The following is a 19409-nucleotide window of genomic DNA, read 5'->3' on the forward strand; positions in this document are numbered from 1 at the left end:
AATACGATCACGTAGTACCTACTAATAGTTTTTTTCAGCGTTAAATATACTGCTATACTTTGTAGTTTAAATTGATTGTTATTCGCTATGTACTTTATATTTTTTTAAATATAACATTATTAATGTACTCTTTAGCTTAAGTTAGGGTTTTTTTTTTATTATTATTGGGTAATTTAATTAATAAATTAAATTAAATTATTAGATTATTATAATAATTCAATTTCTCTTTCGCCATTATATAATTTCTACTTACCTGCAATTTATTTTAAATTAATCTTTGTAAATCATCTGATCTAATCATATTATAATATATTTTTCACGTTAGGGCAACTTAAGTATAATTTTAATGACTTATTGCCACTATTTTAAATTTTAACATATTTAATTTCAAGATACCGTGTATGTATTTCTTTATAATTAATTTTATCGATGTTGTCGATTTAGGAATTGTCTTAAAATATTTAATTTATAATATAAAAAAGAAGAAAGTATCTAATAGGTAAGTATGTATTTCATGGTTACTGAGCTATATTAATATAATATATATGTGTATGATATCGAGTGGAGTCATTATAATATGATACCGTGTTTGTTATAAGTAATAATCATTTAAATCATACTATAGATTTATAGTTAATACCCATGAACCATAATACTATACATTAATTCGACATTAAAGTTTTCACTAATACAGAGTATTATATAAGTAGTAAATATTTTAATATATATTTATACAAGATAGTTGATACCATTCATTTATTTTCTTATTGAATTAAAAAAATGCATAACAATATATTTAAATATAAAACAAACCTTTAATACTCGATTATATAGTATTAAACATGAAAGTGTTTCATATAATTTATTATTATGCAGTATCTGTACAATGATATTATGAGGACTTTTAGACGATATTTATTTTGAAGTATTTACATAATTACACTATCCGATTTTTATTAACGACACTAATAAGCAAATATTGTAATATTAACACTTTATAATTGTAATTATATTATATTAAAATTATATTTAATTCGTTTGTATGGTCGCCATTATTCCACCACCGTATTTTATTTAGCTGACAATTTCACCGCTGTGCAGGATTTATTGTTGTCAATTTTCCATTTTTATTGGTCACTTTATTGATTGGTGTTTCCGGATTTTTTACCTTCTTGTAATATTTTTTCAATTCGGTTTCTGTTGCATTTAATTCTGTCTTAACAATTATCGGTTTTAAAGCCCTGGAAATATTGTCTGGTCCGTTATTCTGCGGTTCGGATTTATCTGTTTTTCGTTCGTTGTTCGCTTCTTGTAATTTTGCACCCGAGTTTATCGTGTTCACTCTATCTATTTCGTTTGGTCTGGATAAATGTATGCTCGTCGACCCGCCATCGTCAACAATTTTCGCTACATCACGTCGGTCATTCGAATCATCAACACGACCGTCGATTATTTTATAGCCGTAACTATACTCCCGCGACGATGGTTGACCATCGACACGCGTTTCTGAGTAAACTGTAGCAGTTGCAGTTGGTGATTTATTACGATCGTACGTCGGTCGGTTTTTGGTTTTCTCATCGTTTGAATATAATTTTGTTTCCGGGTTACGTGTTTGCACACGTTCGTCTCGAGCTGGTAAATATTGTGCCGATTCATATATCGGTGCGCGTTGGTTTTCGCTCTTAGGTACAAAGTATTGTATTGGTGCTTGGACTGCGTGATTAATTAAAGGTATTTTTCCCGTGTTTATCACTAGTGGTATTACTTGATACTGTTGTTCCGCAGGCACTGGATAATGAAGTGATTCATACGATATTCCGGACGAAGCTGGTAGTATAATAATGGGGCTTAAGGATTTGGTACTACGGTCGGGTGGCACTTGACAAGAATGTTTTGCAAGTATAGAGAATAAGGAGGAAATAAAAAATATCCAAATCTGTTAAAAGAAAAAAACAAATTAATTAAATAAAAAACGTTTTGTTTGCTTTAAAAAACAATACTATATAGATAATTCCATAAATATATTAATTTATTGTTAATGCTTGGGAACTGTGCGTATTTAAGTAAAATTGAATGCACGTATATTTAATATATACCATTAATAAGTGTATGAGAATAAATATATAATACATTTTTACCGACGATTTATTTGTAACGTCCTTGAAAACAATTTAAGTGAAGTGTCGTTTGTGGTTGATTTAACAAAATGAAATTGATAAAAAATTATCAATTGGAAACGGCCAAACTTGTGATTAATGGTAATCAGATTGTATTGAAATATCTTGCTTGATATATTATTATTTTTATTTTTTTTTTACACAATACTGGTGTATAAAACAGACGTGAAATCGAGTAATTGCATATTTCGCCATTGTTTCTTAGGAATTTAATACGTAGTTTAATCAAAAACAAGTCTCAAAGTCCGCGTGTCTAGAATTTATAAGTTATTCGAACAGTGTATGTTGTCAATTATTAATAAGTCAGCATACTTGGGCTGACCTAAGGTATAAATTATGTTATAAATCTATTATAATATATTTCATATACATGTATGTGTATTGTGTATTATTATATATATATACATCTTTATACATATTGTATTACGTACTATGTGTTCTTGTAATTTTGTACTATATACCGTAGTTGGTTGAAGTTATTTGAAGTTGAGATTAATATATTAGATATCAACTTAGTTTTAAATAATAAAAATATACCAGAGCCCTTATAATAACATATATTGTACAATAAGCTACTTATTATTCCAATTTAAATTATGTTAATAATTTAATTTATAGTAAATTTTTAATTTAACAATTCCTTACGACTTATATTAGTTGTACCTAAATTTAATTTAGTTATCATCTTGTAAATCTTACTTAAGATTAAAGTTAAAAATAAACACCACACTTGTTTTGTTAAATTTAGAATAATATGTGTGAAAATTCAGAATATGGATCATTATTTTATTTTATGCTATTATTTTATTCTTGAATTCCAAGTTTAATTTTATTATAAATTATATTCAAAAATGAATTAAAAATTTCATTTAATTAATGAAAAACGCATGTTAAATCAATGAAAAACGGGTATGATTTTGATCCAATGATGTCAACTCATTATATTCAGGTTATTGATTTCATTAAATTAATTATAACTATAAACAATTTAAAGAAATCATATAATAGAAACAAATATTAATTGTAATAAGATTAATACTACCACCTTTAAATTATAACCTTAATATCTTTAAACTAAAGATTTAATGTACTAGATAAAAGTAAATTTTCCTTCAATATAATGATTTTTTTTTTTTAATGCAAAAAATTCGAGCACCGTGTTAATCAAGGCGTCACCCAAATCCGCCGGAGCGGGATTCGTTCTTGTTACTATTGTACTTATCTATGCATACGCGTTGGCTGCAATCTTGCATAATATACCTATGCCATAAAGCGACGCCAAAACTTTTCTACTAATTGACTGATATTTTTTTATCTTAAACTATAAAAATATATTTTTTTCAATACAACGAAAAATGCTATTAATTCAATACCATTTTACAGTTGTTAAATTGAGAAAAAACGAAATATTGATAATATTCCATTCACATTAAGTTGTTTTCCTTAAAATTAATACTATTTTAGAAAACTTGAATTATGATATCCGATAACATTGATTATAAGAAAAGTAACATTGATGTAACGATTGATTGATATGTATTTAATATAATATATAAAATAAAGTATACATAAAGCTATTGATTTTAAACCATTTTGTTAACAAATTAAGTACTATTTTTCGTTAATACAACATCATAATTATGCGTAAAAATGAAGATATCTTTCATTGTTTCTAAGTCAGTTGAACATAAAATAAAATATTTTTTTTCTTTATTTTAAAGAAAACTGAATAATATAATCAATGGATTTGCTAAAATTTAATTGTATATTTTTATTCTTAAATTAAAGAAAATATCTTTGAATTGATTATTTTATCTTTGAAATGATGAAATTCGTCATACATTTTAAGAAAACAATAAAATAGTAAATCAATGGAATGAAATCATAGAAATTAAAACTATATTTTCTATATTTATATTTTCTCTGAGTGTAGGCATTATTAATTTTAGTTTTAATTATTGTAAGGTTTTCGTAATTTCTTTATTTTATAAATTCGTTATTCATATTATTTTATTATTGCCTTAAGTGTGTTGAATGTAAAGAGAATCTTTCATTTTGTTTCTTATATTTATTATTTATTATATAGTTTGATTGATTTTATGTAGAGGAAGTAACGGGTGTGTAGTTTTTCCTTTTTGGAATGAAGTTTTATGGGGAAAAAAGTAAATAGTTATTTATTGAAAAAAAAAAATACGATTCCTGCTATTAAAACCAGATTTAGTGTTCAAGAATTTGTGCCATACTATTACTATATTATACCTATTGGCTATTACCTATATAATTTGTTTAATATTGTTAGTCTGCAGATTTGTAAGATTTTTACATTATTTTAAGATTTTATTTTATTTTCAAAAACTATTTATTACATAACAATGTATAAAATAGTTATTTTTTATGTAATTAGTTATCCTTAATATATTATGATTATTACTGATAAAAATATACCTTTGTCTCAGCACGTTTTCATTCGAATATATTTTAGTTTAAACTATAATTACATCATTACAAGCTACTTAATAATATTAAATAAACAATATAATATTAAGCTTGAAAAAAATTTGGATTCAATTACACAAGTAAATAAAATTATTATTCAGAACATTCAGTTTATAGTATAGTAATAGTGTTTACTGTCCTTACGTAACTTTTCATTCTATTTTAATATATTATAATAATTAAACCTTTAATTTTTCTTGGTGTATTTATGAATTAATACTACAAGAATATCGATAAAATCACATAATATTCGAATAATTTTAGTTGATGTATTACTGACAGTTAAAGAGTAAATTGTTATTATCATTTACTGCTAAAATAATAAAATATTATTTTAACTTGAACTTACCCAAGCTTCCATCATGATCGAAGTAGTTCTTAAAAATCTTGCTACAAAAACATTTCTTTGCACCTATGAAAATAAATACTTTTTTGTGTGTCTGCATGTATGTATCTATCAATGTATGTGTGTATGTTTGAGTTTAATGGTTTATTTAATGTGTATTTTATACCAGAGTTCGATACTCATATATATTCGAGAAATGTTGAGAGCCCAATTATATATTTCCTATAATGTTATATGGTTCAGAAGGGGTTTCCGTATCAAATCAGCAGAACGATACGTATTATATTTTATACAAATTTTACCGTTAACCCATAATTTATAAACATTTGGTTGAAACAGTATTGATAAAACGAATTTCATAAAAAAAATATTTTTAATGATTATCTTTTTCTTTTTTATTTAATCTCAATTTAAGAAAAACTAAATAAATTAATAACACATTTTTGGAAGAATGAACAAAGTTACACGAATTATTATAATAAGGACATCTTTCATTCGCTTAATACATACATATTTTTACTTATCTGATAGAGTACATTAATTAGTGAAATAATGTTTTGATAAATTAAAGTACATTTAAAAATAGCATAGTTGACAATATTAGTATTTTATTATATTATATATAGGCCATCATATTGATTTTTAAATTTTTTCTCAAAATCAATAATGTTTATATTTGTGTTTTTTTCTTATTTTTCTTATTAAAATATATTTACACCAGTATATGTCCCCTAGCATTTCGTTGTTCGTAAAAAATGTTACCACTTACATGATTTAAACTTTGTTCATTTCCTTATTTTTAATACCCGATGTACTGTGTAGTGGTATTCATAACTTAAAAAACAAATAAAAAATATTTAAGTTTAAATTTTATTTTAACTTTATTTTTAATACATTAATGATTATAACATAGCACATTTATTTGTATTAAAGACTAAGTATCTGTTTGAAATTGGCATGTAACTATTTTCTCAAATTGTTGCTTATTTGTTTTTAAACAAATATCAGTAAGTAAAATAATCTATATACTATGTTTGAAGTTATATTATTTTCCTGTAGAAAAATATATTGGTTATCAATAAAGCTTCATTCGAGATTACCTACCCGACATAGAATTTTCGCGGAAAAAGTACTTCTTTTTCAATTTAATACTCACCAGAGAGAATGTGTGTATCTAAGACGACTTGTTTATAGTGGAGGCAACTACAATTTATACCAGAAACTGCAAACGTTTAAAAGATATACGAAAATTCATCGGTATCATTAGAATACGTGGAATGTGCACCAGTTGTCTGGCTGATGGCCCAGTGAGAATTAGTCGCTACGGTTAAATTATCTTACTAGTCTTTTACTAAGAGTTTTGTTTCATTACACTTATAAATACTATATTACACACTTATTTGTTTCCTATTTTTGAAAAAATATTTGAAATAGGTTCAATAATTCTAGAAGTTACTTCCAACATACGAAAAAATATATAATTTCACCTATTTATAAAATAAGTTTAGATAGATAAAGACGAAGTGAAGATAATATTCTATTCTATTGACATAGTCTCAGAAATTAAAATTTTTTTTTTTTTCAAATAAAACTAAAATTAAATTATTTATTTTACGTTAAAAGTTACAGATTCTCTATTAATTATGCATTTTTAATAATAAATAGAATTTTTGAAAACTATTGAAATTAGATTTAAAATGAATACAAATTACAACTCTATTGATATCTATAATTAAAAATATTATCTTGTTATTGAATATTAACCTTCAAAAATATCATAAATCTAGAATGGTCAACAGTTATATACCGACTCAAACATAATATGTAATGTTATTTTTATACGGCGTTCGTTATATGCAATATAAGTGCATGGTAATAATTTTTAATCGTGATAAAAAAACTCCTTGTAATTGTTTAATACAATTTAATATGTCATGTTAAAATATAATATTTATTTTCATTTAAAATATTTTTTTGTACTTTTCAGTATAAAATATTATTATCTAAGTTATAAATATGACGGATGATAAATAATAATTAATAAATATACAACCTTACCAATTATCATTATTCATTTTTTAATATTTATACTTATAAAGATTTGCTTAACTTTTATAAATTTGAATACATTTTTATATAGTTTAAATTTACTAACGTTATATTATTTACTCTCTTAATTAATTGTTATAATTATTGGTATTTTTTTAGAATGTTAGGCGTTTTCCTCGTAAATATACACAATTATTTAAATGTATTTATATTGCATACAATAAACGCCGTTTTTCAAAATAGTTTTATAATTTATTAATGTGCAAATGTATGGTAGAATTAAAACTTAAACAATGTAAAATATGTCTTACTAGGTACTGGTGGGCTATTATTTTTCATCAAATTCAAAATTAAAATGGACAGTTATTATAGAAAATCAAAATGCACTTTTTTATGTGAAACGAACTAACTAAATAAAATAAATATTATATAAACTAAAACCCAACATTTTATAAATTTTTAAAATTGAATTTATTTTTGATAGAAATTAAAATATACATTAACTATAAATATTTTTTTATGGTTATTAAGCGCTAAAATTTCCATTGAGTGTTGCTCGACCAAATCATAGATAGATGGCTAACAATATTTTTACTGTTTTACATAAATACGTATTTAATTCTACAATTCCTAGAGGATAAGCCATTATTATTATAGTTATGTGTAAATATTAGAAGTGTTTATACATTTTTTTTCACTTAAAGACAGTTATACTTATGTTTTTTGATTGTTTTACCTATTTATTTACTGCGTTTTGTATGTAAGTTGTTTTATTATTTGATAATTGATTCATTAATAAAATATGCAGACAATACAAACGGTGTTAACCAAATATCGATAATTATTATAATTTTACTCTTATTCCGGCTATCCGGTTAAGTAAATATATAGATATTAATGTTTATCAATGAAAATTCTGAACGTGACTATCTATAAAAATAATATTAAATATGTGTGTACATTGCAAATAATATAATATTGGCTTAACGTGAAAGGTTGAGGTATTTCGTCGAGTATTAACGTATAAATAATTTTAATGCTGTGTAATAATTATTAATAAATTATATAATATTGATTTTTGGTTGGATATGCCAGAAGGTAACAATAATTCGTTTAAAATATTTAGATGTGTTTGATCTCAATGGACAGAAATAACTATTGAATGTTATATTCCAACTTCCTTCCTTTTTATGAAATTGACAAATATTTATAATAATAATATTTTTTTTGATTTATCAATACAACTTCTATACTCCCATGTTAAATAAGGTTTACATAATTTGAAATAAGTATAAAACTCAAGAGAATAAAATGAGGGCCATGATTTTGGGGAAATCCAAGGAGCACGGATGCCCAATCCACAACAAAATGAGAGTCTCCATATGAAGCGATTTTTTCCATTTAATTATTTAAATATAATTACAATTCTAATATAAATTAGAATTTCCAATACCTAGAAATTAAAATCATAACTTGAATAAAAATGATCAACCATTGATATTTTTATAAATCAATACCTATGGTGAAATTAATGCATAAAAGTGAAAATATAGATTAAGAACTTGGGTGATACAAAGTTGTCTATAAGGTCTTATTCTTTTAAGTATTAAAAATTATATACTTAGATCATTCATTTTTTTTAAGTGGTTGAAAAATTTGTACTAATGATATCTCGAAAAGTATATTAATATAGGTAATTAATTATTTTTATTAATTTTTTTTAACCCTACTTTTGATTTAAAATATTCTTTGGCAATCAATTTGAATATGTTATTATTGTGAATAAGGTCCAGGACTTCTTGCATTTGCTTTTTTTTTTTGTAGTGGTTGTAGATTATTCTAGATTTGTTATAAATTTGTTTTATGAAATGGCGAAACTAAATATTAAGTTTAAATTTGTATATTTTTGGAAAAGTGCATATTTGAGCAATATTTATTCTTTAACATATTTGTACATATCTACATTTTTGAAATTTGTATGTACGTAAAAGTGCCGGGAAAAATATATTTGGAAAATGTTCAAAAACATATTTTTTTATTAAATTAAGGTCGTATCTGACTCGTACGTTTGTTTACGATAGTTTCTTTGTCGCTTAAGAACCAACCTTGCATGTTATTGACAATATAGACAATTGTATTATTGTAGTAAAACCTAAAATGACATCTAGATTCTAAATCGTATGACGAAATGAAAATTAGTACGTGCATAATCGCAACTATGGGAGAAGCTTTGGAGGCTTAGCCCCCTAAAACAAAAAAATATTTTATACATTTTTAAATTCAATGTACAATAATTATTTGGTTTATATTAACGTAATAACAAATATTTTTGACATCGCTCAGCTAAATTTTAATGTCATACAGGAATATTTCTTCAAACTAATTGTTCAAACTTGAATAAAATGGTTCAAGTCGCCAATATATTGTCAATTTCTTCTGCAATATCTGAGCATGCATTGTATGCCATGAGGCGAATAAATGCTAGTTGAGATCTATAATAGATCAAGATCTTTTCAGTAATTTATCCTTACTAAGTATTGAAAAAGATTTAAAAATTGATCCTGAACAAATTTTACAACAATTTTGTAAATTACTGTACGTGTTCGTTAATCACGGCTATGTACCTATCTAATTTTTAAATTTTTATTGTTGTAAATAGAATTTGCTTTATGTGTTTTCAAAAACAAAATTAAAAATTAGTTGCATATTTTTGAACTTATTTTGATGATTTTTACTACATACTTCGATAATTATAAGTGCAACAAATTCCTAACCCGAATTATGTAGATTTAAAAATTATAGCCATTATAAGGATCTAAAGATGGACCTAAAGCCTCCTCATTCCTGAATTATAGGTTTACTTGTTTTTTTTCTGATTTTCTGTATCTTATAATCTTAAATCGATCTACTAGATCCTTCCAAGACTAGGTACATCTTGTAGCTATTATGCGCGTACACAACTCGCTTCTCTGTTTTATTCAATGCACGTAATATGATGGACAAGAATCCTTCATAATAAATAATGATATTATAATACACTATTCTTTGAAATAATTGTTTTCACTATTATGTTTCGTGTTTTTGCGTATGTGATATTTATTATTTTTTAGAAATTGTGTTTCTGTAATCTTACATTCGATTGTAAATCATATTCTTCTGCAGCAGCCCGATTGTTGACGAAAAAATAGACACAGATATTTGTATGAAAAATACAGTATTATATTAACAAAGTATAAATAGTAACGCACAACAGTATAATACTGTAATCCGTATTTAATGTATACGCATATTTATTATATAGAAACAATAAGTGATGAAACTAAGTAGGTAGGTACTGCGTTACATTATAGAACATTTATATGAAAGTAAAAAAATTAAGTTTAAGATCTTATAAATGTATATATTATAGTAGTTGTCATAAATAGGACAAAAACGAAAAAATGTTTCCGTTCAAATCTATTGCCGCCGCGTCACACGCCGCAGTGATGTTGATAATATGATTTTCACTATACGACGGCGGCGTGTGCAGCAGTACTACCCTTAAAGGATATAATACGAATATAGTGCAGTGTAAATCTGGTTCGGTGTGCGGTGCGGTGATGACGCGGTCACGTGAACAACGCCGTCTCAGTGATAAGCCGGGTACACGGCGTGGTACGGTGACGGCGCGTACGCCTTGACGGCCGGATAGATGGGCGCATAAGCGTTGACGGTCGCGGGGTAGACGGCGGGCGCGGGCGCGTACGACTTGACTGGATATGCGGCGCGGGCGGGCGCGGCCGCGTAACCCTTGACGAGCGGTTCCTTGGTGACGACCGCGTTGAAACCGTTATGCGGGTCCGCCGTGTAGTCGACCGTCCGTCTGGTGCCGTCCGGGTCCACCAAGCTGTACGAACCGTGAACCACGTCGCCCTGTCTGCTCTCGTGCTGGCTCTTGGAGTCGCCTGTCAACTGGTCGTGCACGTCATACGCATACGAGTACGACGGGTTCGGGTCGTAGTCGGCGTCGTACGACTTGGCCGCCGCCGCGTAGTACGGAACCGGCGCGTACAGGGCAGGCGAGTATGGGGCGACCTCGTAGGGGGAGGCCGCGTAGGGTGCGTACACGGGAGAACCGTGAGCTACTGCCGCCAGGACGGATGTAAATACTGCGAACTGAAAAATAATATATTATGAGAAGGGTTTTTTTTCTTATGTGAACCAACTATATTGCTTGCAGGAATAAACGAACGCGCGGTTATGATTTGAACATCATTCGAGAAAGCTACTCCTAAAATAACCGGTTCAATCTATTTTAATATATAATCCTTCTTTAAATCGTCAATATCGTTCGAGTATTCTTCAATTCCACAGTCCTCAGGAATACACTTTTTATTTTTTATACTAGCTGATTGCCATGATTATTCTATTCTAATATTCTTACGAACCGTCGGGAATCGCAACAATATGTATAAATTTGATGTTAATGGGTCAAAAACTTGTATATAGGATAGGTGTAACCCCGACTAAAATAGTATCTGCATTGGTCACAGTCTATCAGACTATCAACTACCGTTACCAGTTTGTTTCAGTTGAAATATTCTAAATTTTTTTTTTGTCAAAATAAGTTGAGTATCTTTTTGGTATATAAACTTACTGCGCCTTCCTACCTCTAATATATTATAATTGCTGTTACCCAATTCTACATTAATAAAGAATAGCTTTATTGGCCTTCATGATCAAATCAAATACAATGTAAACAATATTATATTCAACCGTTACAACTATTATATTATATGCAATAAATTATAGCCCCATATAAATAAACAACAATAAAAATATTCAATTTTTGTATATCGGAACACAATTTACGTGAGAGCTACCCTATAGTGAATCTATATGAATTATAAAACAAATCTATAAATCTTTCCAGATTCTTAAGAAATCTATTTATATAAATGTTATTAAAAACGGTTTTTTTTTTTTTTTTTTTAAATTTATACATATTTTAGTATTGTATAGTTTTTTATGTAAACTATGCATGAGTGCTTAGTGTTCACCACCTTTTATTATACCTGGTGAATTTAAAATGCTTCATTAATTGAAATATATTATTAAAATTAGGACACGATTTTTTACCGATAATTTTGACATATATTAGAAGAAAAATATTTTTATCATACTAAAATTATTAATGATCATCTTTAAGAATCTCTCTACAGTATAATATATAACATGTGAACTCGATAATCCGCGATAACGTCGTCATCCGAGAAAATCGGTTGGTCATCGTTTTAACTGAGTCTTCTTCAAACGAATTAAAAATTTAAATAAATAAATAAACGAATATTTTGCGATGTAAGTGGTGAACTGCTGCGAGAAACGTACCGTAGAAGTGATAATATTTATGTAATTTATTACGATGCAATGTGTTGTTATAACTTGAACAAATACATTGATTTATACTCATTTTTAAGGACCAACAGTCGCGATTTTGAGTCAACGTGACTCCGATTCGATAAAATTCTATACATCAGAGTAGTATACCAGTTTTATTTTTAGTGTATGCATATGCCTATACTAAATTACTTAATGTATATATTATATCACTAGGTATGTGTACTTACTCTGAAAGCCATAATGATCGCTGAGTGAAGTGATTTGAGACGAGGAATTATAAATGGTAAAATATACGAACAACGTTCGATGCGGTGATGGCTCTGGAGTCCGGACGGGTGTGATGCTGGATCCGTGGACGGGTGGTCTTTTTATACACGTTGAAATCGCTATGAACCTTCCGAGACCACTCCCTGACGTTATCGCACGCGCGCCTATGTGGGGAAAATTCATAGCTGGCCCCCCGGGGGCCTATGACGACGACGATACCTCCTTAAAACTATAGTAGTAATAATAATAATAATAATATTTTTGTTATTATTATTATTATTATTATATGACGGGAAACGGGCGGCGGTCCTTATAATATGTATTGCATTATATTTCACGACCTTTCACACCAAGGCGGTGCGCAGACGACCGTGGCCTCCTCTCTGGGCGCGATGTACGACGTATAGGAGGTATATTATATTATGTTTTATAATACAGTCGGCTGCGTGCTCTCATCCCCCAAGTAGGTTTTCTTTCCTTCTAGAGGTTGTCATGTCGTATTGTTGTCGTAACTGTTTTAACGCCGATTTTTCCGGCGTGCGCCTTCGAGAATAATTATAATATTATATTATTATTTACATTGTATCGCAGTATAATACCGTTCTTGCACAGAGGACGTCCTGGTCGATGAAACGCTGGCAAATACGACCCCATTTTCTGGCGTGTCTTTTATAACACGCGCCTAGTCTAATACCCATAATAGTTTTGTATAATAATATTAATAATATATTATCATATATATATAACGTATCACATATTATAATATAATAAGCATAATCGTATAGTACCAACATCATTATTATGTAAAGGTTTTGGCTCAAACGAAAACTGTGTGGTAGAAAAAATTTGACTTGGTCACATTAACTTACAATAAGTATATTGATACACAATCGAAATTGGGAGTGCGTACTTAACGTGTTTAGTGGAAACACGCATGGATGGTCAAATTGCAATCCCCGCTTAGGCTGTTTTACTTCAAACATATTTTTATCATTCAAGCTATAACATAGTGATTCTATTCTAGACATTACCTTGCAATACTAATTTTTTCGTAAACGTTTTTAATCATGACAATTATCAATAAAACAAAAATTACTATCTGTCATTAGATTAATGTGCTCAACTCGGTGTTTTCCGACAAAACGAATTATAAAATGAAGAAGTTAATTTGATATTTATCTTAATTTATGATTAATATATACATAATTCTTGTAAAATAATTTCTGTTATACGTTCTAAAGTTTTATTGTTTAACATAATATAGATTTCAGCTCCCTGTACATTCGTGTATTAGAAAAATATAGGACAAAAACGTTGGTATATTATTATATTAATATTTTAATAATGATTATGGTTGTACGCATTTCCGCGCGTGACCATGTTCGTAATTTAGGATTAAATATAAATTCAATAGTGTCTATATTCTTGTTTGGTTAATTTTTAACACCTTTTTTTTCAATTTTGACTTTTTCCTCAGTCTGGTGTTGAGGCTATGTATTATTTTTATATTCCATTATTCTATATTATTATACTCGTTTATTATTATTTTCTATATGTAGAAAATAAATATATTTATTATGTGTTACATAATCTATTTTAGTTTACTATAGTATAAGTGTAATGCGAGAGAAGATATTATTGGTGACATTCAGATTAATTATCAATTATCATAAAGTTTGTTTTTCAGAAAATATTAGGCAATATTTATATTTATAATATAGATAATACTTTATATTGCATGTGTTTAAAACCGTAGTATTTCCATTTTTCACGCAACATACAACACAAAGCATGTGCATAAACACTCGAGATTTATTATTATATATTAAATAAACAAAATTATTACCCATTGTAATTTCTGGTCCACGTGTTGTTCAATTTTATACGTAAAAACGCGATATTTTTTATATATTTTTTATTAATTCATTTAGTATTTTATTATGTTTGTAAATATTATCTAACCCAACTCCAAATTCCTTTCGCTTATCCAAAATCAAATTTTAAAACGTAAAAAAGTCGATTTTAAGCATTTGTTGAATCGTGACTATTTTCATTCAAGAAAAATAAATGTAGATTAAACAATATTTTAATAAACTTTTAGTTGTTTTTTTTATATTATACATAATATATACTATTATTATTATTTTTTATGTACTAGTGCGTTAAAGTCTCTTACTATTTTATACATGTGCTTATTGTAGGTATATCATGATTTTTGAATTACGTTGTTACATAGTAATAATTAATAATAAATAATATTTGAAACACCTAAATATTTTATTCTGGGTTTACATACGAGTAACTGAGAGTTATATACCTACGTATTTATTTTGGTTGAAATTATAGTCTAGTTATGTAAATATACATAATACATAGGTACATAGTTTTACATTTTACCATACCATTGTTTTAATTAACCTACATGCATGTATTTTTTTTTTATTTCACTTAAATTATTTATATTTACCTAAGGTCAGCTGAATCATTATATTTATCAATTAATCACATTAGAAATGCAAAATATAAACAAAATAGAACGAACAGCACCATAATATTTCATCGTGTACATAAATAATATTTTTCTCTAAACAATCCGATTTTCATATCTCGTTAATCTCTCGTGAAATCTAACGATAAAAATTTCAAGCTATTTATCTAAAATGATAATATTATTATAAACGTGTTATATAATTAAATTAGTTAGAAAATGTTGATATTATTTTTAATTTTAGGTAAATTTAATTCAGAAATTTCGACTACAGTTAGTAGGTAATACATGTATCGATAGCGATTGTAGTAGACGGTGTATGTTATACTACATGGACATTTATAATATTTTGAAAGCATATATTAGGTATATATAACGTCGGATTATTTTTCAACAAGAAACTAAATTAACGTTGACGTAGTAGGTACCTATACAATAACAATACCATCATGTAGTACAATGGTCGTCTACTCTTATAACGTCGAGGACATGATAATATCGTATATAGTATGGAAACCGTTGTTATTCTTGGACAGAGCAAAAAAATACATATAAAACATCGAACGACGTTTCTCGATATTATATACACGAGACATTAAGAAAATACGCACCATCAACAATTATTATTATTATGTCGAGTATGTGGTCCGGAGGAATTAATCTCGTGATTATATTGCGACACGCACATTTAAATCTATAATATGGTATAATATATATAACATTAAATAATATGTCGAGTGACCTTTTCCGTTGTCCGAATCGTACATATAATATATACGTGTACGTACAATACAAAAAATTATTAATAATAATAAATAATAATTATAGATATTTTCGATTCCCGTGAACAATATGGGATATAATAACGATTATTATACTAATATTATTATTATTATTATTATTATTGTATATATCTCGGGGACGTGTTACTACATTATGGATTTTCAAGCGTGATCGCTGTAGTAGCTCCAGTCGAGATGTTTTACGCTGACTATAACATATAATATACAGGGTGATTACCATACATGCTCACCCCCAATTTTTTTCATTATTGATTGATTTTTTCAAATTCTGTGTTTGCAATTTTTAAATATACTTAAAGAACATATTTTAAAATTCTTGACATTTTCTATTCTACTTAACGAGTGTCCTGTAGCGATACAAACTTTTGTTTTTTCAAATAAGAATCCCCTTTTTATTGTATAGTTTTTTAAAATATCGATGTAACTTATTAAAAATTAGAACGAGTAGTTATAATTATCCTATCAGCTAAACCCATTATCATGAACTAATTATCCTTAGTATACAAAGTTAAATAACTCAAAAACTATTAGCTTGAATTTTTATTTTTATACCTCAATATTTTGAAAAATATTATCCACTAAATAATTTACTGTTTAAAAGGAGGGTTCTCGTTTGAAAAATAAAATTTTGTATTTCCACAGGACACTCCTTGAGTAGTACAAAAAATCTCAAAAATGTAAAAATATGATCTTTAAGTGAGTATATCTAAAAATTTAAAAAATCATATTTTGAACATAATCAATATTGAAGAATAAAAAGGGCGTAAGCATGTTTGATGAATCACCCTGTATAATTTATTTATCGACATCGTTGTTATATTATGCGGGCGGTGCGTTAAACGCTTTGACGTTCACGATTGGCCCTGAACCGGACACAAACGCGTTGTCGTTTTGAAATACGATCTGCTGCTGCACGCATTTCCGTGCAGACAGCGGATCGGCAAATTCTCACACGAATCAGAATAAAAATAAGATTGTTGCAAAAAATATTATCCCTTTCAACGATAAACGATTTTACCCTTTTTTTCTGTTATTTTTGCTTGTATAAATCAACGAAAAAATGTATAATAGCTATATAAGTAATAACTTGTATGTATACACATGAGAGGGTACAGTGGTATTCAAATTCTTCCTCTCACTCTTTGCTCTTTTTCACAATGTATAAAAAAATAAAAATACAGACATTAAATATTTTTATTTTATAAAATATATATATATTATTGTTAATGATGTAATTTAGGAAATAACTTAAAAAGTATTAATAATTAGTAGACGATATTGTCCTAACCTAGGTCTTAACAGACAATACAAAGAACATTATAAAAATCAAATATTCTGTTAATACGTCTATAACTATGCCTAAGAAATTACTTTAATATTTTCTATTGGTATTTTCTACTACTAGTAATTTTATTTAAATTGGATTAGTGTTAGTCGATAAATTAAAAACGACGTTATGCACTGTGCAAAAAAATCAGTTGACTTTAGAAGTATAGGTATTATACTATATACATATACTATACGTTATGCAATATGATGCTATATTACGTGTGTACGTGTAGTATGTACAAATATTATAATTTATAACAAATAAGTTCGTTATTCGTATATGGAAATACAGCATTCTTATTATATACGCTGCTGTTGCTTAAAGTAAAAATGGTTTACATAAATATAATTTTTAAAAGTATATTCAAAATCTACAATGTATTTGCTATTAGCGAATTATAGTCGCGGGCGCGAATCAGTTTAAAATTGTTTGAAAAATATGCAGGCTACTATGTATATTATTAAGGCAACGTAGCTTTGAGGGATGTAAGACCTTTAACAGACATTAGGAGATGAACACAATTTGGGAAGTTGAGGGGAGGAAGGCAGAGTGAACTAACAATACATTGTAATTATTACAATGATTGTTTGGCTGTAGACGGGAAAATCTTTAAATCTTTATACGAATATTCTGATGGAAAACTTATTATTACATAATCTCTATGAAAATTTGGCTTAATACGACCCCGAAATATATGCAAATGTCAGTGGAGCTCAATTCGCAGAACCACAGTATGTCCTTCCAATAGTTTGCGAATGTTCATCGACAAAATTGTATATACACTTACTACTGTATAATAATATATTATGTACACGAATTTCATTACACGTATAGGAGTGTGGTTGTCGAGATACCAAACGAATAATAACATATTATACTCAGTACAAACACGCGGCTGTACATTCTTCACACACGATGCGCACAGCGGTCGAGGGCATCTATCGTAAGACAAAATTTTCTGATTTAGGCCTAATTAAATTTAGTCGAACTGGTGGAATTTATTGTTTATTTGGTAGGTACTTATGCTCAGTTGAATACCCGCGCCACCGAACTTGCGTAAAAACAAATACGTATAATATAGCTACTGCTAGTTTAGTTATTAAATAGGTAGGTAATACAAAATTCGGCGTAGTGATAAATTAAGTCCGTGAGATTTTATGAATGTAAAATTGTAACCAATATAATATGATCGAAGCGTTAATGATAGATATCCATTAAAAATATATATACAATTCAATATACCTAATAACTATTTGCATCTATATGATTACTGATCAGTCTCTTTTTATCCGGTTGATAACAGATTATATTAAAAACAGTATTATTATAGTTTATTAATGGTAAAAAATATAGTTTATATAAATGATAGCATAAATGTGCATGTGTAAAAAAAATCTATATTTTTTAGTATTATATTTTAATCGGATAAATATAATTCGTCTGTAGAGTTAAACTAATATTTATACAAAAAGGCAGTATTGTAATGCGTTTCACGTTCGACACGTTCTACGAAGAAATGTGTATTTTCTATTGCATAAAATTCGCGTTTAACCCGCTCGCGTTATCGAAGAATTATTTTGCTGATTGAGACCGTCTTTTTCAAATAAGGTGTTAGTATTGACCGGAATATTATTTACGCCAAGTTTGGTAAACTTATGAGGTAACACGGTCAATGTTGGTAACGCTTTGAAGGTATTCGTGTCGAGATCATGTTGTTGTTATTATTTTAACTATTAATGGAAGATGATATTATACTGTATTATACAAGTATTATATTGATAATTCCTACGAATTAAATTCTTTTTATCATCACATACAATTTTATACTTATATACACATGGTAATTCATTAAACAATTTTAATTGTGGTGAATTCTTTTTAATGATTATTATTTATATTTTTATGGTTATTTAGAATTGAATAAGTATAAAGCGTATAATTTATTAAGTTAATAATTCCATTGAACTTGTATCACACGAGGTCTAATAATCATTGTTCATTCTCACTAAGCGTGTTTGTTCTCTAAACTCTTAAATTAGTTTTTTACAATTATTCGTGTACATAATATTGTATG

At 27.5% G+C, this 19409-nt stretch overlaps 3 protein-coding genes across 3 annotated transcripts in view; 1 reads left to right on the forward strand and 2 right to left on the reverse strand.

Annotated features, from left to right (window-relative positions):
- LOC113550325 (neurobeachin-like protein 2) overlaps positions 1 to 19409 on the forward strand; it is a 108351-nt gene that overhangs the window by 37114 nt on the left and 51828 nt on the right. The window lies entirely within an intron of this gene.
- On the reverse strand, positions 938 to 5144 carry LOC113550329. Its single transcript, XM_026952075.1, has 2 exons — positions 5023 to 5144; positions 938 to 1936 (listed from the first exon to the last, which is right to left on the reverse strand). Exons 1-2 carry the CDS (start codon positions 5035 to 5037, stop codon positions 1088 to 1090), a joined length of 864 nt encoding a protein of 287 aa, XP_026807876.1. The 5' UTR covers positions 5038 to 5144; the 3' UTR covers positions 938 to 1087.
- On the reverse strand, positions 10266 to 12822 carry LOC113550333 (larval cuticle protein A2B-like). Its single transcript, XM_026952079.1, has 2 exons — positions 12675 to 12822; positions 10266 to 11223 (listed from the first exon to the last, which is right to left on the reverse strand). The coding sequence occupies exons 1-2, from the start codon at positions 12684 to 12686 to the stop codon at positions 10696 to 10698; spliced, it is 540 nt and encodes a 179-aa protein (XP_026807880.1). The 5' UTR covers positions 12687 to 12822; the 3' UTR covers positions 10266 to 10695.

The sequence above is a fragment of the Rhopalosiphum maidis genome, chromosome 4 (genome assembly GCF_003676215.2).
Source record: "Rhopalosiphum maidis isolate BTI-1 chromosome 4, ASM367621v3, whole genome shotgun sequence".
NCBI lineage: Eukaryota > Metazoa > Arthropoda > Insecta > Hemiptera > Aphididae > Rhopalosiphum > Rhopalosiphum maidis.